This window comes from Coturnix japonica, chromosome 24 (assembly GCF_001577835.2).
Source record: "Coturnix japonica isolate 7356 chromosome 24, Coturnix japonica 2.1, whole genome shotgun sequence".
In the NCBI taxonomy this organism is placed as follows: domain Eukaryota; kingdom Metazoa; phylum Chordata; class Aves; order Galliformes; family Phasianidae; genus Coturnix; species Coturnix japonica.
Genome location: NC_029539.1, coordinates 1,263,605 through 1,276,075, shown reverse-complemented (window position 1 = coordinate 1,276,075; position 12,471 = coordinate 1,263,605). Strand labels below are relative to the sequence as shown.

Here is a 12,471-nt window from a genome sequence, read left to right as displayed (position 1 = left end):
AGATGGGAAGAGAACATGGGAAATAAAGACATCTCTTAAACGCTGAATGCCACCGAATTTGGCTGTACAGGTACAGCATCTTCTGATGTGGAACTTCTACCTCGACATCACACGCTGACTGCAGAACAAGTAACGTGTGTTGCACGTGACAGAATCCAGACCAATCCTTTGCCATGACTGTGGTTAGGTAACCTTGGATGGCCGGATGGAAGATAACAACGTATTCAGGGAAGCTGTTGGAAAGCGAGTAGTTTTGAGGCCAGTTCTCATAGCTGATCTTGGGACTGTTTTGGAGATGGAGCTGTTGTCACGACGACAGTGGAAACAGCTTTAGTTGAGCCAGACACTGTTCCCTGCTGGAGATGGGAGGCTGGTACTGTTTGAATTCTCACCTGTTTGAAAAGGAAAGAAAAGAATTCAGCTCATGTCAGGAACAAGTTGGTGCCACACCAGCAAAATTTCAGTTATGTGAATCCAGGAAGATTACTTTAAAAACCATAACTGGACGTAGAGAAGGCAAAGGAAATGATGCAGTGTATGTGCTCAATACACACAAGCCGTGATACATGGAAACCCATGTATCAGATGTAATGTCCTCATGAAGACGTTAGGTCATCACAAAGCAAAGCAGAGAATCACTCTATGTGCCATTACCTGTGTGGCTTGGCCTTGCTGCTGCAGCTGCTGCAGTTGCTGTGCAGTCAGAAAACTCACTGGTTTGTTCCCAGCAATCAGTTTTGTCCCCGCTGGCATCGTGGTCAGGATGATGTTTCTACCCAACCCACTGATGCTAAGGAAAGAGAATTGTTGAGAGGTTAATCAACAGTCCAGCGGGTTATATCTCTCACAGATTGTTTTTCAGTTGCTAGGAGATGAAATTACTTGGCCAATTTACTAATGATTTTCATTATTTTTCTTTCACAACAATGGCAAATACACAAGTGAAAAGTTTATGGCAACATTTCTCACGATTAGAGAGAATTACCTTATCACATGGATTAAACCCTCTCACTCTGGACCGTGTTTGTTACTGGGCCAGTCTGATCAGACCTGAGCACTGCTCAGGGAATACAGAAAATAGCTGAGCACACAATGTTCTGCCTTGAAACATCAACCAAGGGAGATCCTACCAGAATTCACGGAAGAATAAACAGCAAGACTACAATACCTGAACGCCACAGGAATTTGCACTGAGGCAGTTAACAATGCGCTGGTTTCTTTAGCAAAGAGATGGCCTCAAGATTACAAACAGTTTTAAGTGTGTCACCAGCTTAATTCTCGCTCAAACAAAGAACTAATCTATTATAAAGGAAACTATTTTAGTTGGTTTAAAAGCAAATATTATTATTTTCTTCCCTGTATGTGCTAGAACCTACATCTCAGGGCCCCTAAACAAGAACTGCATTCTTTGCCAGACTCCACATTCTCTCAGTTTCTTGCTATTGGCTGCTGGTCCAATCAACAGACTTCACATCTTTATCAACCTTTGCTATATCCCCAGGAATCTGACAGAACAGAGAACCTCCTCAGCCCATCTCTAAACAAAACTACCAGGTGCAAAGTACTCACTTGGCCCCGAGGTTGCCCTTGATGATGGGGGCAGTCACCACACTCTTGCCTTTCACTGGCTGGCTGATCACTGACAGAGGCACCGTTATTCGGGCTGGCAATTTACCCTAAAGAAGTTGAAGAATACATGAGAAGCCACAGAGAATACAGCAGAGAAACTGCCTGACAACACACTATTACCACTCAGTTTGCTTTTCAGCATCCTGATGAGAAACCAAAGCAGCGCTGCCGATGTAATCAGCCCCATTTCAACCTGATTAAAATTCACCTCCAACTCATTCACTTCACAGCTGCTCCAATCCTGCAAATCCCTTTCATCTTTGCACCACAATATTTCTCCGGGAAGGAGCATTGCATTTGGCCATTGTTTTTATCCCTATGAAACCACAGTAACGTCAATTAACTGATTCAACTTTCATAAAACAGCTTACACTGCAGACAGCTCTGGGCATTAGAGCTATATGAAACTGAGCACTTGGTAAAGTCATTTATACAAGTGAAAAGCACTTCTACTTGTGACACTGTTCCAAAAAAGAACGTTTCAGAAGCATGACGCACGATGCTGAACTGCAATGGTGAGGACTTTAGATAAACCCAGTTTATTTCACTCACTGTCTCGAAAGGAATTAATGGAAGACGCACATTTAACTGTTCTCTGGTCATTCAATATTTAGCTGCAATTCCAACACCAAGAAATCAGTTGCAGACTCACATTCTACATAACTTAATTTGACCTTTTGCAGAGGTAATAGATTTTTTAGTGATAAACCATCAGTAATAAATCACCACTCCCCTTTTTCAGCCAACTCCAAGAAAAGCTCAGCATTACTTACTGCCTGTGATGTAGACACTACTGTGGTGCTGACAGGTACCTGCCGCACAGCAGTACCTCCTGTGCCTATAGTTATGGGAGTCCCAGCAGCTCCTGAAGCAACAGCAACTGCTTTTGACACTGTGGCACTCATGGTTGGTAATGAGACAGCTGAGGTGTGGACTGTGCCAGGCACGGTCACTGCTGCAGAGGAGGGTACTTGCTTAGCATGAGTAGCTACGGTAATTGTCTGCCCAGCTTTGGGTGGCATCACCCCCAGCCCTTGGACGATTCTTATGGTAGCAGCTGGCTTGGCCTCAGTGGATGACACTGTAGTAATGGCTTTGCTCTTCTGATCTGCCACAGTCATGCCTAGAGCAGGCATCAGTCTGAAAGCAGAACTCGTTGGCTCTGCGGTCTTTAAATCAGGGGTCACTTTAACCACTGTGCTTCCAGCTGGACTGGAAGAAGAAGATGAGGCTGTGCTGGTCTTGGCTGGAGAATCAGCAGTCTGGACAGGATTGGATGCCACATGCAGTGTTGCAGAAATGCCCTTCCCACTAGTACTGCTTCCAGCAGCTGCTGTGAAGAGATCCTGAGTCAGTTTGACGGTAGTGACTTGAGATTTGGCCAGGGTGGCCATCATGTCCGGGGTGATACGCAGCACAGTCTGTCCCTTCGCATCCGTGGTGATGGAGGAGGGGGGCAGGCGCAGCACATCCTTGCCTTGGATCCGAAAATTGGTAGCTGTAAGTGGGATGCTGCTTCCAGGCTGGGTCTTCATGCCAAGCTGCCCTGTAATGGCCACCTGGAAAAGATCAGAGAACCAGATTTGTTACATCAAACTGGAACACAGTCCAAGGCAGAGTAAAACAGAAGTAAAACTTCCCAACAGGTTGATTTTTGTTCAGTGCTCTCTTCCCCTTCACCAGGATGAAGTGCTTACTGCACTCCTACAAATGATTTATGGTTGCTTGTTACACAGCACTTACAAAATCATATGAAATGTCCTGGAAATTGTTTCTTCGTCAAATAAAAGGAATGGAAAAAAGATCGACAGGCACAGATTCTAAGTTAAAGAGCCTGCACTAACACATTCTTTACCTGTACATGAAAATGGGGCTAAAATAAAGCAAACCAGCAATTGCCCACGTCTGAATGGTCAATCAACTTGTACGTGATGGCTAACTATTCCTTTCACTGTCTTTTCACATCTGCATGCACACCTGTCACAATAAACAGCAGACAACTAGGGAATGCAGTTCACTCTCATCTCTCCTCCCTCTCACCTGCTTGATGATATTCTGGCCAGCTACATTCTGGATGACAGTGGTAGAGGAGGTGCTTGTAGCAGAACTGCCTGGAGAGCTGGTTACTGCCTTTACAGCAGGACTGGGTGCTGCAGACAGTCCTGTCACAGTGATGCCTGTCTGTCCTGTCACAGAAGTTCCTTGTCTTTGCACCTGAGCTGGGCTGGTTTGAGCTTTTACTGGTAAAGTCATCACAGCCTACAGCAAAACAAAGAGGCAGCTTATGAACAGACTAATACAACCCTAACAGACTGACACACAGTGGTTTTGTCTCATGCCTTAGCTTGCAAATTCTGTATTTCTTAGTGTAACGTACACACAGATGCTGCCACATAAACTGCCAGTGGAAACAAAAAGGGGCATGGAACAGTATTTGTGCACAACTGTTAACAATGCTCTGTACAGCTGCACCATAGCAGAGAGACCCACAGACGAACACCAGAGCTACTCCACCAATTTCCAAGCTGATTTCCAAGCATCCAGTCTCACCTGAGGGAGTCCTTTGGTTTGTGTGGCTGTAGCTGGAACACGGATCTGAGACACTGATGTAGGCTGCTGCTGCTGCTGCTGCGTTACCACCGGGGCTTGCTGAGACACAGCTGGGATGCTGGACTGGGCACTGACCACCCGGACCTGTGGCAATACTGAGGATGCAGTATGACTCACCACCCTGGCGGGAGGTGGCTGCTGCCCAGGCTGGGTCTGTGAACTCTGGGCTGTGGAAAGCAACGTCCCAAGCTGTGGCATGGTAGGGGATGAAACCAGAAGAACACTGCAGAAAAGATAAAGCCAGTGGGTCAGCAAAGGTGTAGATGACTGAGCAAGAACCAGTAATATTCACAAATGACATATAAGATAGAAGGAGAGCATACCTTTGGCTGGGTTTTGCTGACTCTGATCCAGCACTAGATACACTCTTGCTAACCACAGACACCGGTGGGGGTGAAATAGGTGTTGGTGGTAATGCTGGTGCAGTCGGTGTCACAGGAGTCACTGGAGTTGGAGGCAAGCTGGAGTCACTGAGGCTCAGCTGACTGGGCTCTGACGTGCTGCTGGGGGGAGCCTTCACTGAGCTCTCCTTGTTACTAGATTTCTGCAGAGAAACCAAGTCAAAGTGAAGGTTTTGTACAGAAACTGGTTGTGTTTGTTGTACTATAAGGAGAACAGGCTGAGTAGCAGACAAACTCTCATATAATATGTACAGAAAGGAAATTCAGTGAACAGGTGGCAATTTTCATCAACCTCAATAGATGCAAAATTTACAGGTTAAGTTAAACCCGCATCTCATTCTCAATCACAAAAGCATGTGTGCAAATCCGTGCAAAGAAACTTACCACTTTTGCAGGAGGTTTTGGCTTCTGCTGCAGAGCCTTCTTGGCCTTTGCTGCAGCAGCTTGAGCCTGGTGGATCCGTTCTGCAAATATAAATTAATAGTTAGGGTTCCAGAACACAAACAAACGTGCTTGTGTAGATAAGGAATGAATAGGGTAGTCCCATCAAACCAGGCTTACCAAACTCCTCCTCACTCCTGTTCCGGTGCAGGTAGATCCACAACTTGCGTCCAATGTCGTATTTAACACAGGGATCTTTCTCATAATGCAATCGATCCAAAGCACCACTAACAACAGTGTTAACCTGAAAATTCAGAATTCACCATATTACCAGCTGTCCTTGTTGGGGCAGCTAGAGGTCACATAGAGAAAAGTCAAACCCATTCAGCATTAAACCAGAGTAAGTTGCTGGCAATCTAAATGTGAGTATGAAGTGACTAAGAGCAGAAGTTGCACTGCAGGGCAACTTACTTGAGCACTTGTGACATCAGGCGCAAGGAACTGGGAATCTTTAAGCAGCTCACAGATTTCAGCACGAGTTCCTCTTCCATTGGGAAGCCGAGCAGCAGCATCACGAACTGAAGGAGAAAATCAGAGCTTAAACTTGCAGCTCCCAGCATTTCACCATCATTATTTCAGGTAATTCTTCTCTTCATTTATGTCATAGCAGTAAATCATCCTCTTTTTTCTTTCGTAACATAGATTCCTAAAGTCACTGTTTGGGTGGACAAATGTGCCTTTCAATTAGTAAATAAATAGCCATCAAAGCATGCAATCAACTTACCAAGAGACAAGATGGTGACATACGCTGGTCTGTCTGATCTCAGGAGAGAATGCTCCCGGGCTTTGTTTAATGATGTTTCCTTGTCAAACACCCCCTTCACAGGACCAACAACCGACTCAAAGCCGTGCATACGGAAGGTGAAAGCTTTGTGGGGCTGGCTGTAACGGTAACGTTCCTGTGTTTTGAAACAAGAGGACTGAATTTAGCAGGACACAAATAGAGCAAAGTATTGATGTCTGTAACTGATACTGTAATATAGTTTAAATTACCATCATTCTCTATATAGTTTCTTTAGTTTTTGGAGAGTAAACAGCTCTCAAACCATATAAATCCTCTTGCTTTAATAGCCAACTCTTAGGAAGAGTCTCTCTTTACCTGCTCCTGGAACACACGTTTCTCCTCTCCAGTGCTAGGTCGGACAACATAGTCAGTCCTTCTGAAACAAAGACCACCATTAGATTTGAGCAACAAGCCCACAGTAATCCCAATCCCAATCCCAAAGCATTAACCACCTCACTGCAAATTCTTCTGGCACCAAAGAAGTTCTGAAATCATTTATGCTGGTATAGATAATTCTGCAGAGACCTTAAAATACTCTCTACAGGCTACCTGAAGGTAAGCAAGGATTGTAAGCAATCCAGTAATGAGGACACACATTAGATCAGAGTCTCTTTGGGTAACAGGTGAATTTGGGAAAAACTACGTTGATTTTGCAATGTCCAGTTATTCTGTCTATAAACTCTGACTACAAATTCTCTCCTGCCATGTTTTTTCTCTGAAGTAACCAGCTCTTCAGGTCTAGAGGTACAAGGACCAAATTCCACAGCTTTAGCACATACTGTGCAACTTTAAAAGCAATATTATACACTTACACTCTAGGAACTGGCGTTGTGGCATCTAAGCTGTCTTCATTTTCCTATTAATGAAACACAGAAATGTCAGTGTTGGATACAACCCAGCCAGGCTTTGTGCTGCTAAAAGACCGTTTTCTCCTGACTCACTCTGAAGAAAGTCTGGTCCTTGGTTTCCAACCAGAGCTGAAACAGGGCTGCCAGTTCTTTCTCATGATCTTGGCAAGAACCTGGTCCAAAAAGCAAGAAATATAGGAAATGAAAATGATTTGTTATGAAACCAGCTGCTTGTAATTTCCAACCATCTCCTACTCCCTTCTAACCTCCATGCACCACCAGTCACAAGGCACCTCACATACTAAGACCATCAAGTCCAACCTGACTCCAAAACTCTGCCAGTTTAAACCTGTGAATATGATCAGGAACCACAATAAGTAGGAATAGAAAAATCTTCAGCTTAAGCTAAAGTAAAAAATGCAAAGCGTCTGTAGTTCACACAATATGAGCCTGGGCAAATTTATTATTCATTTTCTTTGGTTCCTGCTTGTAAAATGGGAATAAAATCAGCCTGCTTCACAGAGAAGCTTCAATTATTTATAACTGTAATTAAGAATTAGTCTGAATAATCAGAAAGCACGCTCTACAGAATGGAAAATATGAAGGTGTTCAGAAAGATCTGAAGGGTGACAAACACGGTTATGTCAGCAACATAAAGGAAAAAAGCTCAGTGCCTTTGATCACTTACTCTTTCTATTGCTGGAAATAACGTCTAGCAAAAGTACTGAATGTAAACCACATTTCTGCTCAGCTAAAAGAACACAAAGAGCCCAGCCACTGAAGTTATGGATCTGCTGGACATCATCTCTGGGCTACAGCAAAGAAAAAAGGCAGAGTTCTGGAGCAAACAAATGATCTTTACAACACTAGAAATCATAGAAAAGTACAAGTTACCAAGTAATTTCCACTGCTGAGTTTTTTCCTTGAATTCAACAAAAGGTGAGAAGCTGGATGGAACATCTACAAAGAAAGATGTGCAGTTCAGATACATCACACAACAACACAACCCCCACAGTTCTATGGCTGTAATGCAAACTGTTGAGCCAGTGACAGCATTTTAAGTGATTACAGCTCCAAATGTACTCTTGCCCAATGGGAAGGTTAGCATCTATTGAGGTGAATAGGGCAACAACCCTTTCGTCTACAAGCTGTCAGATCAGATCCCAGGAACTGTTACTGGATGGTAACACGCTGCCTTAAGGACATGATTCAAACAGGAGAAACAACCTGTTTTAGTTTCACATTCATTAGAATCAAACTGGGTCTTATCTACCATCCCCATGCAAATGTAATCCCTAGGACCTATTACAGAAGCACTGTAAACAATACAATGACTTAATGTGCTGATGAATTAAAGATTGACTGGAGCTATAATATAAACCAGCGCTGATTAGAACAAATGTACAAGCACCATTAGTATTTCTGACAGCTATTCTTACCTCTGCTGTCACCTGACAGGTACTGCAAGGCAGGTAAAACCAGTTCAGACCAATTAGGGGCAAAGGAGAACCAGGTATTCAGTGCACTGGCAGGAGAGGTTTGCCAATCTATAACTTTATCCTCAAGCTGGAAAGAAAACATGAGCATTCTGTTAAAGATTGAACGTTCTAATAGAAAACCAACCAGACAAACTTGTAATGGGAAAAAAGAGATTTGATGCTGACACAACAAGATCATCTGACTTTTTCAAGTAACTCTAAGATGGTATTTCAGAAAACAGACAGCAAATAAAGATTCTTGTGGGTTGTTCTCACCACAGAGAGACTGGCAGGTCCTTCCAGAAACAGTATCTCCAACAGGAGGAAAAAGAAGCTGGAAGATATTTCATTTACTCCAAGGCACGGCTTCATGTCTTCAAGAGGTCTTCAAATGAAAGAAAACACAGGCAGTGTGTAAGCATCCTCAGTTTACATACATGGGATCATACACATATAAAGTCCACCTTCATATACAGAGTATATGGGGCTTTTTGAAGCACTTACTCCTCTTTGACAGATGACAGAGGGATGGGGGAATGATCCTGAGACAGCGATGGGATCCCATGTGCACTGCTGAAAGAATCAGCCAAATCTTCCACCTCTGATTTAATGACCTTCAGCTTCTTCTTCTTTTTATCATCCTTTTCCTTCACCTTTTTCTTGAAGGTTGCAAGGTCAAATAAAGCTTTAGAGATGATAGAAGGTAAGAAAAATAACAAGACATCTTACTATATTTCAGCAAGGACCATAAAATAACACTAGAATTAAACACATATTCAAAACCACATGTAAGACAAACTTCTCCACTATCTGTTCATCCTCCTACTCCCACGTGCTTTTTTTTTTTCAACAGGAAAATTCCAGTTTCTATGCCAACATATATGAAATGAGAAAAGTAAAGGTGACAGCCCAGAGCAGGCATACAAATTGAATTCATCAATTAGCTGCAAGCTAATTCACTTGCATTCATTGGAAACTGGAGTTACCTGCATGCAATCCATACACAGCACTGTTTCCAGCCACTGACCTGCTAAGGAACCTTTCCTGCCAGCATTTACACGAGTCATAATGTCCTCCAGGGTAATGTCTGCTGTCACTAAATCCGGGTGGTCCTACATGGGGCGAGAGGACAGGAAGGAAAATCAGGAACAGATAAAATGCCATATTAGCAACAAAGATACAGAAGGTAATCAAACACTGAAACACCTCAAACCTATCTGGGATCAGCTTACAAAGTTAATCACTACAACAGAAACACAGAACACTTCTGAGCAGATAACCACGAACAAGGGATGCCATCAGCAGCTACGTATGATTATGGCATGGAATTGAAGGGCAGCACACACACTCCTTGTCAGGCCCCAACATTTCCCGTTGTCTTACAGGTTGGTACTTTCGTTTCTCACGGTGTTTCCTCAGCATCATCTTCAAATCACTCTCACCAAGTTCTATTCTGTCTGCAATGAAAGAAGTCAGGGATAACATGCTTTTCTTGTTTTGCTTGGCTACTTTACAGACATAGAATGCCATTTTCTATTCATTCTACTCCCAACAACCTCCAACTCCCAGTAAATAAATTTCCCTTGATAATTTGAAACTCTTTTCACCAGTTTCTTACTGCACTTTCTACCTTCATTCATTAGATTTCATTGCTAAGGCAAATATGGAAGTGAAAAGAAGTGAAAAGACAAAGGTTTGCAGCCTTGATTGCAGTAACCTGCAGAGGAATTCCCTTGCCACATGCACCTAAACAGCTACAACTGCACCATGCTACTGCTTCAATCATCAAGGAGTAAAAACAACAAAACCCACTAATGTTAAACAAACTTTGGATATTTTGGGGGCTACAAAATTGAAGTACTTCGTGATTTCTCATGGAGCAACAAATTCTCACACCAAACTTATTCCAGGTTCTCAAAGTAATCCTCAGGCCTCAATCCTTATTGATGCCTGCGTTGTTTCTCACCTGCTGTTTTCATGTCCATGGTTGACAATGTGGGTATCACTCTCAGGGGAACTGGTGGACTTGGAGAACGTGTGGGAGAGCTCGGAGGCCAGGAGCTTAGATCTGAAATGAACATATAATGAATTGAATGTCTGCAAGTCTGATCAGCCCCAAACACAGCTAATCCCGTTCCTCAGTGCTTATTAAAGGGCTCTTTAATAGATAGATAATACAGATAGAGGGCTCTTCCTCTATCAAAAAACAATATCCCTGCTTAATTAAAATGCCTTTTTCTCTATTCACAGCTGACATCTTCAGTCCTGGGCATTACCTTCTTCATCAGAAGACAAAGTGGTATCTCCACACTCCTCTTTCACTTCCCTCAGAATCTTCAAGTAGCGCCGGTGTGTCCGTTTCTCCCGCTCTTCTGCGTCATACGACGGTGAGAAATGCTTTCTCTTCATGATCATATCAGGGCCTCCTTTCCTAGCTAACTCCAGCAAGTACTGCAAGACAAGATACGCCTGACGTTAGTCATCTCAGTTACAGGCATTTAGTAAGAGAATGGTGAGTTGTGAATGCACAGACAGCAAGGCACGCTGCTGAAAAGGCAGCCTGTCCATTACAGAATACATGAAAGTGATGGTTGTGGCCTGAAGACACTCACATTGCGGGAAGCAAGGATCTGCTTGAGCAGCCGGTAGAAGTATTGCTGCTGAGAGCTCAGGTAGCGTTTGTACTGCGACTTCAGACACAGCTGCCGGTACTTCACAACCTCGGGATTGAAGTGTCCATCTGCATTAAAGAGGTCAAAACTCCTTCAGTTTTCAGCCTGAGGACTTAACTCTGATGACAATACATCACACATTATGACAATACATCACATATTATGACAATACATCACACATTATGACAATACATCACACATTATGACAATACATCACATATTATGACAATACATCACACATTATGACAATACATCACACGTTATTGTGCTCACTGACCCCGAAAGAGTTTCTGGGCGATGTGCAGTGGATTTCCAAAGCGGAAGTTTTCGCCATTGAACAAAGCAGAGATGATTTTGTTCTGATGCTCGTGGTTGTTCTCAGGGAAGCGAGGCAAGAAGGTTTTTAGATGTTCTTGCTGTGCATCCGTCAGCACCTCCTGCCACGTCGACAAGCTGACGACTTCAAAGAAGATCTCAGGCTAAAGAAGGGGAATAACATTGAGAAATAGAAGCATACGCATCTTTAACAACTTAAGCTAAATAACACAAGGCTGAAATAACACTGTATGGAAGAGGAAATAATTGATATTGGTTGTAAGAAAGCTCTGTTCCTCTGTAACCCCCACAACAGGAGTTAAACACACTGCAATACTCACGTCCTCCAGAAGGTCCTCGGGCAGACTGACCCTGGTTGTCCCCAGCAGACAGTCCTCCATGATCCGTGTCCCATTTCCATCCCCACACGGCCCCAGCTCCAAGGGGTCTGTCAGCATGTGATCCAGAGAGTCCATTCTTCCCTTTCCAGCTCCTGAACAACAGCAGCACAACCCTCAGCACACACAGCACTACAAAAGCAGCTCCATCCCTCAATGCCAACCTCGGAGGGGACACATCTGATGGAGCAGCTGTTTAAATAGTGACTCAATCAATCCAAGAGACACAGGGGGAAACACAAAAGGACTTTCAACTGCAGCACACACTGTGCTCAAGGGAGTATGTAATGCCAATGAGCATAGGTGAGCATCTCACACTGCATAAGGTGTCATATACAGTGAAGCTTCACAACTACATTTATCACTTTGAAGACGTTTTAATGTGTGAATGGAAGCACTGAAGCTCAGCTCAGGCTTCTCACCAGCTCGGTTTGAGCTGCCATGGCTCAGTATGTGTCAATATAGACACAGTGGGACACGGAGCTGAACAGAGGCCGACAGCTCCTCACTGCACCCGGTGTGTGGGGGTGTCAAGGCCTCGGTGTGCCGCCCATCCCACACCCAGAGCTGGAGGCCGCTCCCCTCGCTCCCAGGCCGCCCCCTCACCTCAGCGGAGCCTCCTCCAGCGGCAGCCGGGCCGTGGGGCCGCCCCCGGTCAGTGCCCGGCCTGCGGGGCTGCTCACACCGAGCTGCGGCCTGGAGGCGGCCGGGGAGTAACACGGGAAGTTGGAAGTCGCCTTCCGCTACCGGTTTATGCTCAAAAAAAACATGGCTGCCGTGCATGCGCAGTGTCTTCCCATTAAAAGTCACTAAAAGTAGCTAAAAACACCCAGAAAAGGGTTTATTTCCCCAAAGTGCTTTGTCTTCCTTCCCCCCCACTCCCCCACCCCCCTCC

At 44.3% G+C, this 12,471-nt stretch overlaps 1 protein-coding gene across 3 annotated transcripts; it reads right to left on the bottom strand.

Annotated features, from left to right (window-relative positions):
* Positions 1 to 65: 65 nt before the first annotated feature.
* NFRKB (nuclear factor related to kappaB binding protein) lies at positions 66 to 12,324 on the bottom strand. Of its 3 annotated transcripts, none has more exons than XM_015883920.2 (26): positions 12,183 to 12,324; positions 11,520 to 11,671; positions 11,141 to 11,342; positions 10,804 to 10,931; positions 10,468 to 10,642; positions 10,158 to 10,259; positions 9,575 to 9,648; positions 9,219 to 9,303; positions 8,696 to 8,876; positions 8,468 to 8,576; positions 8,153 to 8,279; positions 7,608 to 7,673; positions 6,807 to 6,886; positions 6,678 to 6,721; positions 6,181 to 6,241; positions 5,806 to 5,980; positions 5,493 to 5,599; positions 5,202 to 5,325; positions 5,025 to 5,104; positions 4,563 to 4,783; positions 4,180 to 4,462; positions 3,670 to 3,888; positions 2,403 to 3,188; positions 1,570 to 1,676; positions 655 to 790; positions 66 to 392 (listed from the first exon to the last, which is right to left on the bottom strand). In XM_015883920.2, exons 2-26 carry the CDS (start codon positions 11,652 to 11,654, stop codon positions 267 to 269), a joined length of 3,933 nt encoding a protein of 1,310 aa, XP_015739406.1. In that variant the 5' UTR covers positions 11,655 to 11,671; positions 12,183 to 12,324; the 3' UTR covers positions 66 to 266. The 3 variants fall into 3 exon arrangements, with proteins under 3 accessions (XP_015739406.1, XP_015739407.1, XP_015739408.1); XM_015883921.2 differs by having other exon boundaries at positions 6,181 to 6,238; XM_015883922.2 differs by lacking the exon at positions 3,670 to 3,888.
* Positions 12,325 to 12,471: the final 147 nt, after the last annotated feature.

What these genes read in the sequence shown, in the direction of transcription:
- NFRKB (XM_015883920.2), bottom strand. Translation starts at nt 11,654, where the DNA reads ATGGACTCTCTGGATCACATGCTGACAGACCCCTTGGAGCTGGGGCCG. An exon ending in ACAACGCCAGTTCCTAGAGT is followed by an intron (nt 6,242 to 6,677) that starts GTAAGTGTATAA and finishes TCTTTGTTTCAG; the next exon opens with AAGGACTGACTATGTTGTCC. An exon ending in CAGGAGTGAGGAGGAGTTTG is followed by an intron (nt 5,105 to 5,201) that starts GTAAGCCTGGTT and finishes TTATATTTGCAG; the next exon opens with AACGGATCCACCAGGCTCAA.